We start from the raw sequence: 23,190 nt of genomic DNA, 5'->3' as shown, positions 1-23,190 counted from the left end.
GTTCACTCGTTCATGCAATTTCAACTGAATTGCATGTGTGACGTCATTTTTTGCTCTTAGTGGAGCGAGTTTTTTCGTTCATGCGCGTGATTAAATTTTTGGTCACACTTGACTTACCTCACTCTCAAAAATGACTTCCTCACTTTGAAATTGATTTTTTTTACTTTAATTCAAAGAGATAAGGTCAAATGGGTGTGTGTCACTCTAAATGAAGGTTATTCGAGAGCAGCTAATAGAGGCAGCAATAACTTATACAGATTTTTAATCAAAATATAACAGATCAGCCTTCAATGAAAAGACGAATTTTTTTGGTCTGTCTTTTTTGCTGTTTTTTTTAGACTGCCGATCTACGAATCTTTTGCGGCTATTTTTATTATTACTTATTATTACTATTATTATTATTACTATTATTATTATTATTATTATTATTATTATTATTATTATTATTATTATTATTATTATTATTATTATTATTCTTATTATTGTTATTATTATACCCACGGTTCGTACATTGGAGGGCATGTGATAAAGTGAACGTTTCACCACATTGGCATTTAGTTGTCGTATTTTTGGCTTCGATGTTATATCTTATTCAATGCCCGTCTCTAAATTCGGACTTCGATAGTGTAAAACCGTAACGTTTAAGTGGTAGCTGTGAGCCAGTTCGAAGCTCCTTTTTCCGAAGCCGTTTCTATTAGATGGCGTTGCTCGGTCTGAAGGCTTTCCATAAGATCCTTCTTACGCGATCGAATTTTTTTCAGGCGGTTCGTTGGTCGTACGTTAGGCGTTCTTGGGCGAAAAGAGTTTTTGCTCGATCCTCAGCTTCAAGAGGTGCGCATGCGGTCAGCATCGCCGTACTCCGTTTCATAATCTATTGTATCTTTTGTGTTAGGTCCGCCCTCCCGGGTTGGTAGTGCATACAATCGCCGTGTGGATTGAGACTTCGGAGAGTCAAAAAACGACGGTAGGATGTGAGGCCTGCGTAAGCGTTTTGAGGGGATGTTTATGCTACCTGCCCCAATGTTTTCAACAAATTGGAATACTTTCCCACTGTGGTTTGAGAGTTCTCATAGGATTTTTCATTGCCTATTACAGATCTTAGAACGCGGCAGCCGTCAACAATTTCAACTGCCGTCCCCTCAAACAAGCTGACAGATTTGATCTTCGAAGCCTCTTTTACTATTGACACTTCGGAGCGTTCACGGTATTGCCAAAATAGCTACCATGTTCTGTGAGTTGTTTGAAGAACAAGAGTAATTCCTCTAATCGTTCTACTGCGCTGTCGTTGTCTGCGTACCATTTTTGCGTCACGTTCGTGTTATAGACAAGCCTGAGCAAGGGAAGGGTGGCTACTCCATACCTAGCCGTAGCAATGGGGTCCTCTTTGAGTTGTGCCCTCTAGCGACTGCAGTGTTTTAACAGCAATGTATAAATCGGACGGGGGTAAATATGAGCTTTGAACAACAACACTCAAGACGGGGCAAATTCTCTTGATATTTATAACTACCAAGTTACGGTTGAGGCAGGTGAGGCGTTTTTTGCGTCTATTAGAACAGCTTGTTTTTCAGGCTGCTCATATTGCGAGCGCAGTGAGTGAATTGCGTGTTCTATCTATCACTTTCGGCCTAGGCAAAGTTGTGTGTTGTCGCCAAAGAAGCGTAGGTTATTTTCTATACGCTTGATGATGCATTTGCTTATGAGGCGACGAAGAACTTCTCATACGCCAATAGGTCAAACACCCGGGTTTTTGTTCAAGGGGGTTAGTCATGGGATTGCTATTCATTGTACGCTTCAAAAGATTTTTCAGACACTTTTTCAGTTGCCAGACGAACAGCAATTTTGGCTACCGTTTTCGCTATGTTTGCTGAAACTTCCTTGAAACAAGTGAAAATTCGTCCACTCATTTGCGTCTGTCTGTGCCTGCCAGGTGTTTTCAAGGCTGCGTTTTTAACTGCCGATGTGCCTATGTTTTCTAAGTGCGGGGCGGTACGGGATTGACTCGAACTTCTTTTTCGTCAACTATGTATTTGAGGTTTACTTGGGAGGGAGTCGGGTGATTCTTTTCAAGCAACTCATACAGTTTTTCCGTTAATTGTATGCTTTGGTGATAATATCCCGGGCGATATGATCTTGGTTTTCGGTTTGGGATCAGTGGGCAGTACTGAGGCGGGAACGTAGCGATCACCATGTGCTGCTTTTGAAATACATCGCGGACATTGAAACCCGGGAGGGCGGTCAGCAGAGCGTTTCAAAACACTGCACCTTACGTTCAGCCAGCCGCAAGCGTTGCAGCAAACGCTCGCTTTCCTTAGAAGCTTTTTGAAATGACTGCATTCACTTTGATCATGAGAACGGTTGAGCGCATCCGTGGTCGTTGGACATTGCGGGAGAGGAAACTAAACTTAGCTAGGAGCAAATGTATAAATCAAGTAATGAAGCCTTCGAGCATATGACTGATTGTCATAGTATGAGAAATATACACCATCTCTGGAGAAAAAAGTAAAGTCATTAATATTTTCAAAACTAAGGGTGATTAAACAATGATAAAAGTTAAAAAGCACAAATTGCAGAGCATTTTTTTTAGAGCAAATGACTTATTGATATGGGGTTGATTAACTGAAAGAATGGTTTTTGGCACAATTACAGTTGAGGCATTGAACTTCATATGTATTATATCTAAGAGACACTGCCAATCATTAGCCAACTTTTTGGGAGTACTTCGATTTCCATTCAACCCGGCAATAATAACACTTTTTTAGGGGTATTGCGAGATGAGTTCAAACAGCTCTTTCAGGGTGGCACCCCTGTAGGAGTGATTACTAGACTGAACGGTTCTGGGATCCAAGTACCTTGATCGTGACGTCCCCAAAACAAGCCTCTCAGGCAAACATGACATCCATCGGGGTTTGAATATGCTCATGTGCTCCTAAGCAGAGAAACCGGGCAGGACGAAACAAGAAATTAAGAAAATTTTTATACTACAATATGAATTCTGATTGAAAATACCAATTCAATTCATCAACGATACAACCTTTCAAAGATGTTTGGTCTTGCGATGCTCAGGTCCACAGGTCCAGGTGTGAGCGTCAGGCGTTGAGAGCCAACATCGTGAAAATCATTTTTCCACATCTCGCTTGCCCTCTATGGACAGCAACTGCCATTGAAGAACAAGAGTAATTCCTCTAATCGTTCTACTGCGCTGTCGTTGTCTGCGTACCATTTTTGCGTCACGTTCGTGTTATAGACAAGCCTGAGCAAGGGAAGGGTGGCTACTCCATACCTAGCCGTAGCAATGGGGTCCTCTTTGAGTTGTGCCCTCTAGCGACTGCAGTGTTTTAACAGCAATGTATAAATCGGACGGGGGTAAATATGAGCTTTGAACAACAACACCCAAGACGGGGCAAATTCTCTTGATATTTATAACTACCAAGTTACGGTTGAGGCAGGTGAGGCGTTTTTTGCGTCTATTAGAACAGCTTGTTTTTCAGGCTGCTCATATTGCGAGCGCAGTGAGTGAATTGCGTGTTCTATCTATCACTTTCGGCCTAGGCAAAGTTGTGTGTTGTCGCCAAAGAAGCGTAGGTTATTTTCTATACGCTTGATGATGCATTTGCTTATGAGGCGACGAAGAACTTCTCATACGCCAATAGGTCAAACACCCGGGTTTTTGTTCAAGGGGGTTAGTCATGGGATTGCTATTCATTGTACGCTTCAAAAGATTTTTCAGACACTTTTTCAGTTGCCAGACGAACAGCAATTTTGGCTACCGTTTTCGCTATGTTTGCTGAAACTTCCTTGAAACAAGTGAAAATTCGTCCACTCATTTGCGTCTGTCTGTGCCTGCCAGGTGTTTTCAAGGCTGCGTTTTTAACTGCCGATGTGCCTATGTTTTCTAAGTGCGGGGCGGTACGGGATTGACTCGAACTTCTTTTTCGTCAACTATGTATTTGAGGTTTACTTGGGAGGGAGTCGGGTGATTCTTTTCAAGCAACTCATACAGTTTTTCCGTTAATTGTATGCTTTGGTGATAATATCCCGGGCGATATGATCTTGGTTTTCGGTTTGGGATCAGTGGGCAGTACTGAGGCGGGAACGTAGCGATCACCATGTGCTGCTTTTGAAATACATCGCGGACATTGAAACCCGGGAGGGCGGTCAGCAGAGCGTTTCAAAACACTGCACCTTACGTTCAGCCAGCCGCAAGCGTTGCAGCAAACGCTCGCTTTCCTTAGAAGCTTTTTGAAATGACTGCATTCACTTTGATCATGAGAACGGTTGAGCGCATCCGTGGTCGTTGGACATTGCGGGAGAGGAAACTAAACTTAGTTAGGAGCAAATGTATAAATCAAGTAATGAAGCCTTCGAGCATATGACTGATTGTCATAGTATGAGAAATATACACCATCTCTGGAGAAAAAAGTAAAGTCATTAATATTTTCAAAACTAAGGGTGATTAAACAATGATAAAAGTTAAAAAGCACAAATTGCAGAGCATTTTTTTTAGAGCAAATGACTTATTGATATGGGGTTGATTAACTGAAAGAATGGTTTTTGGCACAATTACAGTTGAGGCATTGAACTTCATATGTATTATATCTAAGAGACACTGCCAATCATTAGCCAACTTTTTGGGAGTACTTCGATTTCCATTCAACCCGGCAATAATAACACTATTTTAGGGGTATTGCGAGATGAGTTCAAACAGCTCTTTCAGGGTGGCACCCCTGTAGGAGTGATTACTAGACTGAACGGTTCTGGGATCCAAGTACCTTGATCGTGACGTCCCCAAAACAAGCCTCTCAGACAAACTTGACATCCATCGGGGTTTGAATATGCTCATGTGCTCCTAAGCAGAGAAACCGGGCAGGACGAAACAAGAAATTAAGAAAATTTTTATACTACAATATGAATTCTGATTGAAAATACCAATTCAATTCATCAACGATACAACCTTTCAAAGATGTTTGGTCTTGCGATGCTCAGGTCCACAGGTCCAGGTGTGAGCGTCCGGCGTTGAGAGCCAACATCGTGAAAATCATTTTTCCACATCTCGCTTGCCCTCTATGGACAGCAACTGCCATTGTCAAGTGAATCTGTCAATATTATAACATCCAAATGATTGTTTGTATTCTTGTTTGTTTCAACTGTCAAAAAATTGACTGCAACTAATTGACACAAGCGGATGCTTTGATTAGTTACTAGCTGCAATCAATTTATTACTCTGATCAATCGTTTGCTAAACTGCAATGTCTAAAGCATCAGAGAGCTGATGGTAGTCACTGGTTGCATAATTGCAGATACTGCCTGGGACTATGTTTGTAAGGTTAATCAGTCAACCACCAGCTCTATGAAGTCTAAAGGCGGCTTTTGAAGAATTGATGAAACCCCAATTCACTCAAGTTTGACATCTATTTGATAAGGGTATCACAACAGTTAGGCTATTTTGACAAGGAAAATGATTAAGGCCCAAGTTTTGCTTTTGTACACGCCTGCAATACAGAAGGAGGGCCTCAGTCTTCTATGCAGTTACCTTCACAACAGACACCAGAAGGTAAGAACAGGAAATGTCACCACAGCTGAACTCTGCGTTCATAGTTCAGTGCCTCAAAGGTTCGTTACTGGGCCCTTTTCTTAGTATGCATCATTTACCTTACTGACTGTGTCAGGTCAATTGACTATGGGTACGCCGACTATTTCAAACTCGCTGGAACAAATACTGTGACACTCACATTTGTTCATGGAGAATTGCTTGCAGATGCCGAAACTATATTGGCTGAAAATTTCATTATTGGGGCTATTATTGGCCTTCACTTGGTTTTTTTTATTTCGTCGTCATGATTTTTGTTACGACCATATGACGTCACAGCCACTTTTTGTTCACTCGTTCATGCAATTTCAACTGAATTGCATGTGTGACGTAATTTTTTGCTCTTAGTGGAGCGAGTTTTTTCGTTCATGCGCGTGATTAAATTTTTGGTCACACTTGACTTACCTCACTCTCAAAAATGACTTCCTCACTTTGAAATTGATTTTTTTTACTTTAATTCAAAGAGATAAGGTCAAATGGGTGTGTGTCACCCTAAATGAAGGTTATTCGAGAGCAGCTAATAGAGGCAGCAATAACTTATACAGATTTTTAATCAAAATATAACAGATCAGCCTTCAATGAAAAGACGAATTTTTTTGGTCTGTCTTTTTTGCTGTTTTTTTAGACTGCCGATCTACGAATCTTTTGCGGCAATTTTTTGGCAATCTGCCAGCTATGCTTATTACTATTATTATTATATTATTATTATTATTTTTATTATTATTATTATTATTATTATTATTATTATTATTATTATTATTATTATTATTATTATTATTATTATTATTTTTATTATTATTATTATTATTATTATTATTATTATTATTATTATTATTATTATTATTATTATTATTATTATTATTATTATTATTATTATTATTATTATTATTATTATTATTATTATTATTATTATTATTATTATTATTATTATTATTATTATTATTATTATTATTATTATTATTATTATTATTATTATTATTATTATTATTATTATTATTATTATTATTATTATTATTATTATTATTATTATTATTATTATTATTATTATTATTATTATTATTATTATTATTATTATTATTATTATTATTATTATTATTATTATTATTATTATTATTATTATTATTATTATTATTATTATTATTATTATTATTATTATTACTATTTATTATTATTATTATTATTATTATTATTATTATTATTATTATTATTATTATTATTATTATTATTATTATTATTGTTATTATTATACCCACCGTTCGTACATTGGAGGGCATGTGATAAAGTGAACGTTTCACCACATTGGCATTTAGTTGTCGTATTTTTGGCTTCGATGTTATATCTAATTCAATGCCCGTCTCTAAATTCGGACTTCGATAGTGTAAAACCGTAACGTTTAAGTGGTAGCTGTGAGCCAGTTCGAAGCTCCTTTTTCCGAAGCCATTTCTATTAGATGGCGTTGCTCGGTCTGAAGGCTTTCCATAAGATCCTTCTTACGCGATCGAATTTTTTTCAGGCGGTTCGTTGGTCGTACGTTAGGCGTTCTTGGGCGAAATGAGTTTTTGCTCGATCCTCAGCTTCAAGAGGTGCGCATGCGGTCAGCATCGCCGTACTCCGTTTCATAATCTATTGTATCTTTTGTGTTAGGTCCGCCCTCCCGGGTTGGTAGTGCATACAATCGCCGTGTGGATTGAGACTTCGGAGAGTCAAAGAACGACGGTAGGATGTGAGGCCTGCGTAAGCGTTTTGAGGGGATGTTTATGCTACCTGCCCCAATGTTTTCAACAAATTGGAATACTTTCCCACTGTGGTTTGAGAGTTCTCATAGGATTTTTCATTGCCTATTACAGATCTTAGAACGCGGCAGCCGTCAACAATTTCAACTACCGTCCCCTCAAACAAGCTGACAGATTTGATCTTCGAAGCCTCTTTTACTATTGACACTTCGGAGCGTTCACGGTATTGCCAAAATAGCTACCATGTTCTGTGAGTTGTTTGAAGAACAAGAGTAATTCCTCTAATCGTTCTACTGCGCTGTCGTTGTCTGCGTGCCATTTTTGCGTCACGTTCGTGTTATGGACAAGCCTGAGCAAGGGAAGGGTGGCTACTCCATACCTAGCCGTAGCAATGGGGTCCTCTTTGAGTTGTGCCCTCTAGCGACTGCAGTGTTTTAACAGCAATGTATAAATCGGACGGGGGTAAATATGAGCTTTGAACAACAACACTCAAGACGGGGCAAATTCTCTTGATATTTATAACTACCAAGTTACGGTTGAGGCAGGTGAAGGCGTTTTTTGCGTCTATTAGAACAGCTTGTTTTTCAGGCTGCTCATATTGCGAGCGCAGTGAGTGAATTGCGTGTTCTATCTATCACTTTCGGCCTAGGCAAAGTTGTGTGTTGTCGCCAAAGAAGCGTAGGTTATTTTCTATACGCTTGATGATGCATTTGCTTATGAGGCGACGAAGAACTTCTCATACGCCAATAGGTCAAACACCCGGGTTTTTGTTCAAGGGGGTTAGTCATGGGATTGCTATTCATTGTACGCTTCAAAAGATTTTTCAGACACTTTTTCAGTTGCCAGACGAACAGCAATTTTGGCTACCGTTTTCGCTATGTTTGCTGAAACTTCCTTGAAACAAGTGAAAATTCGTCCACTCATTTGCGTCTGTCTGTGCCTGCCAGGTGTTTTCAAGGCTGCGTTTTTAACTGCCGATGTGCCTATGTTTTCTAAGTGCGGGGCGGTACGGGATTGACTCGAACTTCTTTTTCGTCAACTATGTATTTGAGGTTTACTTGGGAGGGAGTCGGGTGATTCTTTTCAAGCAACTCATACAGTTTTTCCGTTAATTGTATGCTTTGGTGATAATATCCCGGGCGATATGATCTTAGTTTTCGGTTTGGGATCAGTGGGCAGTACTGAGGCGGGAACGTAGCGATCACCATGTGCTGCTTTTGAAATACATCGCGGACATTGAAACCCGGGAGGGCGGTCAGCAGAGCGTTTCAAAACACTGCACCTTACGTTCAGCCAGCCGCAAGCGTTGCAGCAAACGCTCGCTTTCCTTAGAAGCTTTTTGAAATGACTGCATTCACTTTGATCATGAGAACGGTTGAGCGCATCCGTGGTCGTTGGACATTGCGGGAGAGGAAACTAAACTTAGCTAGGAGCAAATGTATAAATCAAGTAATGAAGCCTTCGAGCATATGACTGATTGTCGTAGTATGAGAAATATACACCATCTCTGGAGAAAAAAGTAAAGTCATTAATATTTTCAAAACTAAGGGTGATTAAACAATGATAAAAGTTAAAAAGCACAAATTGCAGAGCATTTTTTTTAGAGCAAATGACTTATTGATATGGGGTTGATTAACTGAAAGAATGGTTTTTGGCACAATTACAGTTGAGGCATTGAACTTCATATGTATTATATCTAAGAGACACTGCCAATCATTAGCCAACTTTTTGGGAGTACTTCGATTTCCATTCAACCCGGCAATAATAACACTATTTTAGGGGTATTGCGAGATGAGTTCAAACAGCTCTTTCAGGGTGGCACCCCTGTAGGAGTGATTACTAGACTGAACGGTTCTGGGATCCAAGTACCTTGATCGTGACGTCCCCAAAACAAGCCTCTCAGGCAAACATGACATCCATCGGGGTTTGAATATGCTCATGTGCTCCTAAGCAGAGAAACCGGGCAGGACGAAACAAGAAATTAAGAAAATTTTTATACTACAATATGAATTCTGATTGAAAATACCAATTCAATTCATCAACGATACAACCTTTCATCGATGTTTGGTCTTGCGATACTCAGGTCCACAGGTCCAGGTGTGAGCGTCAGGCGTTGAGAGCCAACATCGTGAAAATCATTTTTCCACATCTCGCTTGCCCTCTATGGACAGCAACTGCCATTGTCAAGTGAATCTGTCAATATTATAACATTCAAATGATTGTTTGTATTCTTGTTTGTTTCAACTGTCAAAAAATTGACTGCAACTAATTGACACAAGCGGATGCTTTGATTAGTTACTAGCTGCAATCAATTTATTACTCTGATCAATCGTTTGCTAAACTGCAATGTCTAAAGCATCAGAGAGCTGATGGTAGTCACTGGTTGCATAATTGCAGATACTGCCTGGGACTATGTTTGTAAGGTTAATCAGTCAACCACCAGCTCTATGAAGTCTAAAGGCGGCTTTTGAAGAATTGATGAAACCCCAATTCACTCAAGTTTGACATCTATTTGATAAGGGTATCACAACAGTTAGGCTATTTTGACAAGGAAAATGATTAAGGCCCAAGTTTTGCTTTTGTACACGCCTGCAATACAGAAGGAGGGCCTCAGTCTTCTATGCAGTTACCTTCACAACAGACACCAGAAGGTAAGAACAGGAAATGTCACCACAGCTGAACTCTGCGTTCATAGTTCAGTGCCTCAAAGGTTCGTTACTGGGCCCTTTTCTTAGTATGCATCATTTACCTTACTGACTGTGTCAGGTCAATTGACTATGGGTACGCCGACTATTTCAAACTCGCTGGAACAAATACTGTGACACTCACATTTGTTCATGGAGAATTGCTTGCAGATGCCGAAACTATATTGGCTGAAAATTTCATTATTGGGGCTATTATTGGCCTTCACTTGGTTTTTTTTATTTCGTCGTCATGATTTTTGTTACGACCATATGACGTCACAGCCACTTTTTGTTCACTCGTTCATGCAATTTCAACTGAATTGCATGTGTGACGTAATTTTTTGCTCTTAGTGGAGCGAGTTTTTTCGTTCATGCGCGTGATTAAATTTTTGGTCACACTTGACTTACCTCACTCTCAAAAATGACTTCCTCACTTTGAAATTGATTTTTTTTTACTTTAATTCAAAGAGATAAGGTCAAATGGGTGTGTGTCACTCTAAATGAAGGTTATTCGAGAGCAGCTAATAGAGGCAGCAATAACTTATACAGATTTTTAATCAAAATATAACAGATCAGCCTTCAATGAAAAGACGAATTTTTTTGGTCTGTCTTTTTTGCTGTTTTTTTAGACTGCCGATCTACGAATCTTTTGCGGCTATTTTTTGGCAATCTGCCAGCTATGCTTATTACTATTATTATTATATTATTATTATTATTTTTATTATTATTATTATTATTATTATTATTATTATTATTATTATTATTATTATTATTTTTATTATTATTATTATTATTATTATTATTATTATTATTATTATTATTATTATTATTATTATTATTATTATTATTATTATTATTATTATTATTATTATTATTATTATTATTATTATTATTATTATTATTATTATTATTATTATTATTATTATTATTATTATTATTATTATTATTATTATTATTATTATTATTATTATTATTATTATTATTATTATTATTATTATTATTATTATTATTATTATTATTATTATTATTATTATTATTATTATTATTATTATTATTATTATTATTATTATTATTATTATTATTATTATTATTATTATTATTATTATTATTATTATTATTATTATTATTATTATTATTATTATTATTATTATTATTACTATTACTATTACTATTACTATTACTATTACTATTACTATTACTATTACTATTACTATTACTATTACTATTACTATTACTATTACTATTACTATTACTATTATTATTATTATTATTATTATTATTATTATTATTATTATTATTATTATTATTATTATTATTATTATTATTATTATTATTATTATTATTATTATTATTATTATTATTATTATTATTATTATTATTATTATTATTATTATTATTATTATTATTATTATTATTATTATTATTATTATTATTATTATTATTATTATTATTATTATTATTATTATTATTATTATTATTATTATTATTATTATTATTATTATTATTATTACTATTTTTATTATTATTATTATTATTATTATTATTATTATTATTATTATTATTATTATTATTGTTATTATTATACCCACCGTTCGTACATTGGAGGGCATGTGATAAAGTGAACGTTTCACCACATTGGCATTTAGTTGTCGTATTTTTGGCTTCGATGTTATATCTAATTCAATGCCCGTCTCTAAATTCGGACTTCGATAGTGTAAAACCGTAACGTTTAAGTGGTAGCTGTGAGCCAGTTCGAAGCTCCTTTTTCCGAAGCCATTTCTATTAGATGGCGTTGCTCGGTCTGAAGGCTTTCCATAAGATCCTTCTTACGCGATCGAATTTTTTTCAGGCGGTTCGTTGGTCGTACGTTAGGCGTTCTTGGGCGAAATGAGTTTTTGCTCGATCCTCAGCTTCAAGAGGTGCGCATGCGGTCAGCATCGCCGTACTCCGTTTCATAATCTATTGTATCTTTTGTGTTAGGTCCGCCCTCCCGGGTTGGTAGTGCATACAATCGCCGTGTGGATTGAGACTTCGGAGAGTCAAAGAACGACGGTAGGATGTGAGGCCTGCGTAAGCGTTTTGAGGGGATGTTTATGCTACCTGCCCCAATGTTTTCAACAAATTGGAATACTTTCCCACTGTGGTTTGACAGTTCTCATAGGATTTTTCATTGCCTATTACAGATCTTAGAACGCGGCAGCCGTCAACAATTTCAACTACCGTCCCCTCAAACAAGCTGACAGATTTGATCTTCGAAGCCTCTTTTACTATTGACACTTCGGAGCGTTCACGGTATTGCCAAAATAGCTACCATGTTCTGTGAGTTGTTTGAAGAACAAGAGTAATTCCTCTAATCGTTCTACTGCGCTGTCGTTGTCTGCGTACCATTTTTGCGTCACGTTCGTGTTATGGACAAGCCTGAGCAAGGGAAGGGTGGCTACTCCATACCTAGCCGTAGCAATGGGGTCCTCTTTGAGTTGTGCCCTCTAGCGACTGCAGTGTTTTAACAGCAATGTATAAATCGGACGGGGGTAAATATGAGCTTTGAACAACAACACTCAAGACGGGGCAAATTCTCTTGATATTTATAACTACCAAGTTACGGTTGAGGCAGGTGAAGGCGTTTTTTGCGTCTATTAGAACAGCTTGTTTTTCAGGCTGCTCATATTGCGAGCGCAGTGAGTGAATTGCGTGTTCTATCTATCACTTTCGGCCTAGGCAAAGTTGTGTGTTGTCGCCAAAGAAGCGTAGGTTATTTTCTATACGCTTGATGATGCATTTGCTTATGAGGCGACGAAGAACTTCTCATACGCCAATAGGTCAAACACCCGGGTTTTTGTTCAAGGGGGTTAGTCATGGGATTGCTATTCATTGTACGCTTCAAAAGATTTTTCAGACACTTTTTCAGTTGCCAGACGAACAGCAATTTTGGCTACCGTTTTCGCTATGTTTGCTGAAACTTCCTTGAAACAAGTGAAAATTCGTCCACTCATTTGCGTCTGTCTGTGCCTGCCAGGTGTTTTCAAGGCTGCGTTTTTAACTGCCGATGTGCCTATGTTTTCTAAGTGCGGGGCGGTACGGGATTGACTCGAACTTCTTTTTCGTCAACTATGTATTTGAGGTTTACTTGGGAGGGAGTCGGGTGATTCTTTTCAAGCAACTCATACAGTTTTTCCGTTAATTGTATGCTTTGGTGATAATATCCCGGGCGATATGATCTTAGTTTTCGGTTTGGGATCAGTGGGCAGTACTGAGGCGGGAACGTAGCGATCACCATGTGCTGCTTTTGAAATACATCGCGGACATTGAAACCCGGGAGGGCGGTCAGCAGAGCGTTTCAAAACACTGCACCTTACGTTCAGCCAGCCGCAAGCGTTGCAGCAAACGCTCGCTTTCCTTAGAAGCTTTTTGAAATGACTGCATTCACTTTGATCATGAGAACGGTTGAGCGCATCCGTGGTCGTTGGACATTGCGGGAGAGGAAACTAAACTTAGCTAGGAGCAAATGTATAAATCAAGTAATGAAGCCTTCGAGCATATGACTGATTGTCATAGTATGAGAAATATACACCATCTCTGGAGAAAAAAGTAAAGTCATTAATATTTTCAAAACTAAGGGTGATTAAACAATGATAAAAGTTAAAAAGCACAAATTGCAGAGCATTTTTTTTAGAGCAAATGACTTATTGATATGGGGTTGATTAACTGAAAGAATGGTTTTTGGCACAATTACAGTTGAGGCATTGAACTTCATATGTATTATATCTAAGAGACACTGCCAATCATTAGCCAACTTTTTGGGAGTACTTCGATTTCCATTCAACCCGGCAATAATAACACTTTTTTAGGGGTATTGCGAGATGAGTTCAAACAGCTCTTTCAGGGTGGCACCCCTGTAGGAGTGATTACTAGACTGAACGGTTCTGGGATCCAAGTACCTTGATCGTGACGTCCCCAAAACAAGCCTCTCAGGCAAACATGACATCCATCGGGGTTTGAATATGCTCATGTGCTCCTAAGCAGAGAAACCGGGCAGGACGAAACAAGAAATTAAGAAAATTTTTATACTACAATATGAATTCTGATTGAAAATACCAATTCAATTCATCAACGATACAACCTTTCAAAGATGTTTGGTCTTGCGATACTCAGGTCCACAGGTCCAGGTGTGAGCGTCAGGCGTTGAGAGCCAACATCGTGAAAATCATTTTTCCACATCTCGCTTGCCCTCTATGGACAGCAACTGCCATTGTCAAGTGAATCTGTCAATATTATAACATCCAAATGATTGTTTGTATTCTTGTTTGTTTCAACTGTCAAAAAATTGACTGCAACTAATTGACACAAGCGGATGCTTTGATTAGTTACTAGCATTGTCAAGCAACTGCCATTGTCAAGTGAATCTGTCAATATTATAACATCCAAATGATTGTTTGTATTCTTGTTTGTTTCAACTGTCAAAAAATTGACTGCAACTAATTGACACAAGCGGATGCTTTGATTAGTTACTAGCTGCAATCAATTTATTACTCTGATCAATCGTTTGCTAAACTGCAATGTCTAAAGCATCAGAGAGCTGATGGTAGTCACTGGTTGCATAATTGCAGATACTGCCTGGGACTATGTTTGTAAGGTTAATCAGTCAACCACCAGCTCTATGAAGTCTAAAGGCGGCTTTTGAAGAATTGATGAAACCCCAATTCACTCAAGTTTGACATCTATTTGATAAGGGTATCACAACAGTTAGGCTATTTTGACAAGGAAAATGATTAAGGCCCAAGTTTTGCTTTTGTACACGCCTGCAATACAGAAGGAGGGCCTCAGTCTTCTATGCAGTTACCTTCACAACAGACACCAGAAGGTAAGAACAGGAAATGTCACCACAGCTGAACTCTGCGTTCATAGTTCAGTGCCTCAAAGGTTCGTTACTGGGCCCTTTTCTTAGTATGCATCATTTACCTTACTGACTGTGTCAGGTCAATTGACTATGGGTACGCCGACTATTTCAAACTCGCTGGAACAAATACTGTGACACTCACATTTGACTTCAGAGAAATTTGGCGGTGGTGTGAGAATAACTACATGTTCCTAAATCTCCGCAAAGTCAAGTTGCTTCCCCTAAAAGGCTCGCAAAGTGTCAGTTTCGGAGAATAGATCATTGGATTGAAAGATAAAGTGAGAGATCTGGGCTTGATCGTATCGGATAATCTTAGTTGGACATAACATTCCAAACATCGATCACAAATGGCACGCAAAGCCCTCTTCATGTTGCAGTGAAACTTATCGAACACTATTCTACTGAATAAGAGAATCTTCACTAGTTATGTGGTGCCAAATATTAGCTATGTGGAAGACCAATAAATCTGACCTCATTGTACTCGAAAGCGTCTAACGCAAAGAAGCTAGATGGATTCTTGGGTCCAATATTCTTAATTTGCAAAAATGCTCTGCGAAAACTTGGCCTTCTACCACTATCACTTTAACCAAGAACTTTGTCGTTCTTCTATTTGCCAAAATACTGCATAGTAGCGGTGTGATAAACTGGAAGGACTATATCAAAATCCAAAACTTGGGTTGCACACCTGCACAATCAACACGAAACTTCAGATGGCACAGTTTTAGATTGAAAATGTGGGATTCTGAGTTCTGGACCAGAGCAACTCAACAAGCAAATATCTGTAATAGTTTCTTCAAATATGACGACATACTCTTTAATAATACAAAAAAAAGCTTCTATACCTCGACTAGGAGTTTTTTCAAATTAAAGTACCATGCAAAAGAGTCACATGGCGAATTAAGGTGGATTGTCAAACTGCAAAGAAGTGAATAAAACTGAACTTGATAAACTTAGACAGCAACTGACATATCTGTGTACCGGCTTGACCCCCAAATGGACCTATTGTTGAATCCATTCTGAAAAACAGGATACTCTGCCTCAGCAGTCGACAGAGAAGGGCATTCTCAACATCTAAGGTACCACTCAAGCAGCAACTGCGGGCGTTTCAGACAACACTACAGGGATCTACGTGTAAGGTCAATTTCCGCATATTTCTTTTATAAAAAAAGGACCGTGTACACCATCCGGCAACGATGGATGTAGATCGGAACAAGGGATGATGAGTAGCACTTAGCCGGAAGCTGCACTCCAAGCTGTTCCCCTCCAAACTGTAAAGACGGCCCAGTCACAAAAATAACTAACAAGTGGAGAGGAAAGCACCTATATATAAATATATAGCACACATAGGGAATTGGTAAGGGAGGATTAAAATAAAAATAGGATATCAAGGAATAAGCAAAGGAATAAAGTTAAGCAGCCAAACACTCAGTGCAGCCTTCCCTCCTCCACGACGGCGCTAATCGAAGTCTCACTGAGAACACGAGGCTTGAGGGCGCGACATTGCCTCCAATAGATAGACAAGTAAGAGGCTTTAGGAATTTTTTCTACTGAAGTATAAAGACCAAACTATTCATATATTTACGAGGCGATATGTAGCACACATAGGAAAATGGTAAGGAAAGATTAAAATAAAAATAGGATATCACGGAATAAGGTTAAGCAGCCAAACACTCTGTGCAGCCTTCCCTCCTCCACCACGGCGCTAATCGAAGTCTCACTGAGAACACGAGGTTTGAGGGCGCGACATCCCCTCAAGAAAGAGAACACAGCTCCTCAGAAGTGCGAAGCTGATTTTCGTTCGGATGTAGCTTATAGTGCCGGCGTACGGCTCTCCGCGTTTTTCGCTGATATTGGTTGCGAGTTGTTTCATAACGCGCAATGCTGATGGCCCAGCACCGCCCGAGCAAGCAAAAACCAGTGAGTTGAAGCCGCTGTGTTCGGTTTTGCGGATTCGCTCTCCGTACTTATTTCGCTTGATGCTCTCGTGATATTTGTATGCATCTTTTATGGTCTTAGGACAGCTCTTCGCGTGAGGGTTGAAAATCTTCACATCGAAGAAAGTGTGATTAAAGCGGGAGCCCCACAGACCGTTTGCCTTGATGTCCAGTCGAGCGTCATCATCAGTAATGGTGGAATTGCTCTAGAAAATTTCTCCATCGAGCGACTGAAGTTTTGGCTCTATCTGGACATCGTGGCAAACGTCATCCATCAGGTTTGCAACTACGTCTCTGATTTCGTTGTGTCGTAGTTGCGTATACCTGCCTTTGGCGCAATGTAGGGCATGGATGTGGCTAAATTTTTTCCCGCATGGGCATATAGCTGGCGTGTTCTTCGCTTCCCAGGTGTAGCGAAGTGCTATTCCATCACGGAACTCAGTCTTCGTGAGGTCAAAACCCTGTTTTGATAACGGAAGCGCATTAAGCCAGCTGGATGCTGCTTTTTCCGAGGCCAGCTTGATGGTATACTTCATTTCTGGTTGATTGTTTTCTACTCTGATGGGTTCACGTTGCAAGTCTGCTTTCTGTCTGAGACTGATCTTGGTTTGTTCTAATTCACATTGTTGAATTATGAATGAATCTTTATTGAATGACGCCAATGGGTCTGAGAGTTTAATTGATTGCTCAAGATTTTTATGAAGATCTTGTGAGAGGCCGATGTTAATCCCATCCATTCTGAGGGAGAGAAAAAGTTCTTTCCTCTTGGATTATTTCTTTGCCGACGATTTTCGGTATGACTCGGCCAAGCCGCTCCTCCACCTTGTACAGAACCCCGTCCATGAAGGGTGTAGTACGCGAGAGGAAGCTCAACTTCTGTTGAACCCCCTTCGTCAAACATGCATAGGCATTCTGGGGAGAGGTGAGAGCAAATTGACCAAGTCTGTCTGTGCAAACTTTTTGTGTTTTTAATTTCTTCATCTTTCAGGAAATTTTTATTGGCCTCTGAGCTACCGATAACTGATCCCAGGACTCGAGCGCCCTGCGTGATTTCCACATCTGTGCCTGCAAACTCAGTTGGCGCTTGGCGCTCGCCTCCTGGCTTAATTATCAACTGACACTTCGGAGGATTGACAAAATATCCGTACTTGAGACCAAGCTGAGTGAGCTTGTCGAAGAGTGCCCTGATAACTTTCAACTGACCGACGACGCTACCATCATCATCAGACCATTTTTGTCAAGGAGTCATAGTGAAGTCTTGATATTAGGGGTAGGATTGCGATTCCATGCATTGCCATCGCAATGGGATCGCCTTGTGTTGTACATTCCTTAGACACAATGGTGGACTTACCGATGTAGAGATGAGACGGATGGGTATAGGATTTCTGTAAGGCAACATGCAATGATGGGCATAAGGCTTTCACGTTCTCTAATGCTGTTCGTCTATTGAGCACGTTAAATGCGTTTTTGGCATCAATTAGTAGAATCGCTTCGTTTTCGGGATCATCAAAACTGTGGCGAAGCGAATGTATGGCATGTTCTATGCCGCTTTTCTGGCCTAGGCACAGTTGCATGTTTCCACCGAGAGATGTTAGATCTTGCCTGATGCAGTCGACGATTATGCGTCCGGTGATGCGACACATTACTTCACCAATACCAATAGGTCTCACACCTGGACATTTATCCAGAGTCACTAGTCGACAACCATTGTATGCAATCAAATCTTCTGGCGGTATTATGGACGTGGCCAGCCTCTTAGCAAATTTGGAAACAAGCTTGCACAGGTTCGTGGAGGTTTGCCCGAAGGCAGAAAGTAGTCTACGCCAGTCATGGGCATCGAGACTTGAAGGCCCGGCACTGCCATGAGTCTTCAATGCATGCTTTCGGACGAGCCTAGCGTTGATTTTGTCGAAAACAGCGGGTGGTAGGGAAGCGTGCGTGGATGTTCGCTCTGAATGCAGTTGGGCTCCAAGGGTTGCCCTTCAGGATGTTTGTTGCGTAAAATCTCGAGGACCGGTCTGCCGTCTATGAGATCGGTAGGTGCGAGCACGGCGCCTTTATGCTCATCCGAAAGAACGCGAATAGCATTACTGATCTTACCACGAGACATGAAATCGTTGAACATCTTGAGGTCAGAGTGCTGCTTTTTGTTCCTTGAATTCTTTCTCATTTGGATTGCGTTCGCTTCACAGAACAGTTCTGAGAAGTTGCAGCTGTGCCATGCACGCAGTCTACGCTTGATGGTCTTACTATTCGACCGATTGTACGTGTTCTTTGTTCGACTGAGAGTTAAGTGTGGAAGTATCATACAGAGGGTGAGGGATATATCGGATCGATCCGTGTTTACGGCAATCGGGGAGAGGACACTGTGAAGGGCTTCGGCGAACTGTTCCCCTGTCTTGTCCATCCATTTAGAATTTTGATGTGTTGCTCCGTTGTTTTTAACAATAAAGTCCATCAATTGGAAGTTTTTATTCCCATGGTACAATGCATCATGTATTTAATTAAAAAGTCTGAGAGATTGGAATGTGACGCCCTACATTCTAGGGTGCCAGATGTTTTTAGTCATCAAAATTTGCAATAATTAAGTTTTTTATTCTTTGAGATTGAATTGTTTCAAAATTCAGCTGTTAGATTTTGTTCCATAGTCCAAAACTTACTTTGTAACTTTTGTTTAATTGCTCTTGTAGGAAGTCTGAAGCAATTTTTGTAAATGTGTCTTTTTGCAAAATTTTGGATCGATTTTTCTTCTGGAACATTTGTCCGATTCGATTTCACTTCATGAGTTTCTCTTTCACGCTTGACTTGCTGATTTTGACTGAACTAAATTGCTCTTATTCGGAATATATGTCTGTTGCGTAAGCAAAAGAGACTGTGAGATAAGATGTGACAAAGGCTCGAGATCCGAGTGGATAGTGCGTTGTCTAGCACGCATGAGCTCAGGGTGTTCGAAACCCTCCTTGGACCGATTTTTTATGTATCCATAAAATATTGTCTAGGTTAAATTGCTCCGCCTGTAGGTTGAGAGCAATGGCCGACGTTAAATTACCGTTTTTGGCTACTTGATGAGATTTAATGTATTGACCTTAAAGAAGTATCTTTTGATTATAATTGCTCTAGTCTCAACTTCAACTTCATAATTTTTCAAGAAAATGTTATCGAGTTCAGCTTTGCTCATTTTCTCCCTTTTTGATTCCAATTAGTTAGTAAAACGAAATAATTGGTTTGGTCAGGATATTGAATATTTGGCCGACACTAAAGCGAAGTTTATTCGATTCGGTTCTGGAGTCTTGCTCTGCACTCATTGATTCATGCAGTTTTTTTATGAATCGCGAGTGGGTTACCTCTTTGGATAGATTTTTTGTTCATTCGTGTAAATCATTTACCTCACTCTCAAAATGGCCTTGAAATCTAATTCCAAATCAGTCAAAACATGTTCATAATTACTAGAAAAGAAAACAAATTTTTGGCCTCAATCCATTTTTAAAAATCTCAAACATGTAAATTCGAATAACCCCAAGGTTAAAGTTACATGTTGTAATATTTTAAATCAAACATGCTACATCTTTCCCTTGAATAACTAAACATAATAATAGTAATAAAAAACTAAGGTTCAGTTTCTAGTTCTCGTGAATTATTTTATAAAAATAAAGTTTTAAAGCCTTCAATTTTTTTGTCCATTGGAACTCGTTTGTGTCTTTTTTTGCATCTCTTCCTTTAATTCTTTTTTAAATTTTTTCTTTGATTTTTCCTTTCTTAGAGCTCTTGGAAGTTTATTCCATTTCCGAACAAAGTTTCTTATAATTGAATTTTGACTCCATTTTGATTTACATTTTGTGATAGAAAAATCATATGTACGATTATTAACTTTAATTTCAACGTCTCCGATTACTCTGAATTTTTTTTGGTCTTGTATGTTTGTTTGTTGGACAAACCGAAAAGTCTATTTATTGAAGTTTTTGCTATTTGAAGTTCTGCGGGAAGTATTTTATTTTCAAGAAGTAGTTTATGAGCACTGTCAAATTTTGTTCGAAAAAAGCAAACTTTTATGCCCCATCTAATTTGTTTGTTTATTCTGTCAATTGAGTAGGACGGCAAACTTTGAAAAAATATTGCACTAAATTCTAAATGCGATAAAACAAGTGATCTAAAGAGATTTTTTCGAGCCTTTAAAGGTATTTGATTGCGTACCAAATAAATTGATCTGATAGCTAAAGCCATTTTACTGATCACATTATTAAGTTGTTTTTGGTATGTCAACTCTTTGTCAAGAATAACACCTAAGTATCTGACTTCATCTGTTGGTTTCAATGAATGACTATTAAATTCAACGCAATTGACAGTTGGTAACTTCTCATTTTTGAAAACCATTATTTCTGTTTTCCCTTCATTTAGAGTCAACTTGTTTTGTTTCATATATTGTTCAGTTTCCATCAATATTTTTTTAGCCTTTGCTTCTAAACACTGTTCATTTTTTCATGACATAAAATTGCTGTGTCATCTGCAAATTGTGAAACATTCGAATGTTTCCCTATTTCCTCACCGAAGTCATTTACACAAAGTATGAATACTAGTGGTCCTAGTACAGTACCTTGTGGAACACCATGATTTATAAACGTCCAGTCGGATTCAACTAATCCGTTTCTAACACACTGTTTCCTGTTAATTAGAAACGAATTCAATAAGACTCTTGCGTTTTCTCCAAAACCATATTTTTCAATTTTTTGAATAAAAATGTCCAAGGATATTGAGTTAAAAGCTTTCGCTGAATCCAAAAAGATTGTTAAGACTAAATCTTTTTCTTCAACATAATGATTTATTTTCTCTGTCAGTGCAATTATTGTATTAAGACACGACTTTTGTTTTTGGAAACCAAATTGATTTTTGTTAATTATTTTTATTCATATCTAAATGTTCCGACATTTGCTCCAAGAGAAGTCTTTCAAAAATTTTTGCTAACGTTGGAGTGACCGATATTGGTCGATAGTTTTCAGGGTTATGCCTGTCTCCTTTTTTATAGATGGAAGTGACATAGGCTTCTTTTAAAATTTCAGGGAATGTGTTTGCGTTTATACACTCATTAATAGCAAACTGTAAATGGGTTCCAATGGACAACTTACAATCTTTCAATGCCCAAGATGGTATATACCCTGATCCAGCTGATTTTTGTGTTGGTAGTTTGTCAATAACTTTGTATAGTTCTCTTCTGGTTACCGGCCTGAAATTGAATTCATTTCCCTTAAAGTTAAAAGAAGGCAACTTAGGAGCAATTATTTCGCCCTTGTAAAGTCCAAGACGGGCAAAACAATTATTCAAACAGTTAGCAATGCTTTTTTCATCTGATATTACGTTATGGCCCTCTTTCAGCTTTGCAATTTTTTCTGTCTGTTTCTTTGAGTTAATTTTGTTCTTGATAAATTTCCATTGTTCTTTTGAAGTTGGGAGATTCTCGAAAAATTGTTTGGTATAATCGTCAGATGCTTTACGCAATTTTCTATTAACATTGTTTCTAAGTACTTTGTAACTGTTAAAGAATTGAATTGTAAAAACCAAGAGCACCGCATTATAGCTTCGCTCAGCTTTGGTCTCGTTCTTTTCGTTGGTATTTTGAGATCTGAGATTTGCGAATCTATCGCAGCCTTTGTTGACGAGCTGGCAGCTATGCTGCATATTTCAGCTGGATATAACCTCAGCGGCCAATTGGGCAACATGAAATGACTGTTAAAGTTGTTGTTGTTGTGTTTCAGTGGTTCTGCACGAGGACAAGCGCTACTACCCATCAGCTGGGGAAGTGTATGGGGCAGACGTGGAGACATTAGTGGAGGAGGAGGACACTATGGCCATCACTGAGCCCATAATTCAGCCTGTCAACAACAAGAAGTTTTCCCACTCTATGAAGGACTTGCCACTCACAACTTACAGCATGGAGTTCCTCACTGACCTCATGGACAACACAGATCTCATTCGCAACGTGGCAATATGTGGACACTTGTGTTAGCAAACTTTAAATACATACATACATACCTATTCGGCGTATTTTTGGAATTTATTTTTATAGCTGCGAAGCTGTAAGCTGAGCAAAGCTATATTGCGGTGCTCTTGGTTTTTTACAATCCAAAGAATTTGGATTGTATTGGTGCGCTGTTTTTTTAAGATATGTTCACTCATTTTTCAATGACTTCAAAAAGCGATAAACAGGTAAAGCCCAGCGATCATTAAGTTTCATTAAAGACCAGAAGCCTGCTTTATTAGTTCTTCAAGTGCTTGAGTGGTGCAGCTGCTGGGATGGCCTCTTTAATTAAGGATAAAAGGCCATTTTTAGGAGTTTTTGAGCTCAAAATAGTGCAATTTTTTA

The 23,190-nt window shown here is 38.5% G+C and overlaps 1 protein-coding gene across 2 annotated transcripts in view; it reads left to right on the top strand.

Moving 5' to 3' along the window:
- Positions 1-23,190, top strand: part of LOC142351238 (116 kDa U5 small nuclear ribonucleoprotein component-like) — a 664,445-nt gene that overhangs the window by 371,323 nt on the left and 269,932 nt on the right. For both annotated transcript variants that reach the window (XM_075403381.1, XM_075403380.1), the window contains exon 3: positions 22,583-22,828. In XM_075403381.1, coding sequence (XP_075259496.1) covers positions 22,583-22,828 — 246 coding nt within the window. The remainder of the gene's footprint in view (positions 1-22,582; positions 22,829-23,190) is intronic.

Source organism: Convolutriloba macropyga, chromosome 12, assembly GCF_964194025.1.
Source record: "Convolutriloba macropyga chromosome 12, txConMacr16.3, whole genome shotgun sequence".
NCBI lineage: Eukaryota > Metazoa > Xenacoelomorpha > Acoela > Convolutidae > Convolutriloba > Convolutriloba macropyga.
This window is presented reverse-complemented; position numbering and strand designations above follow the sequence as displayed.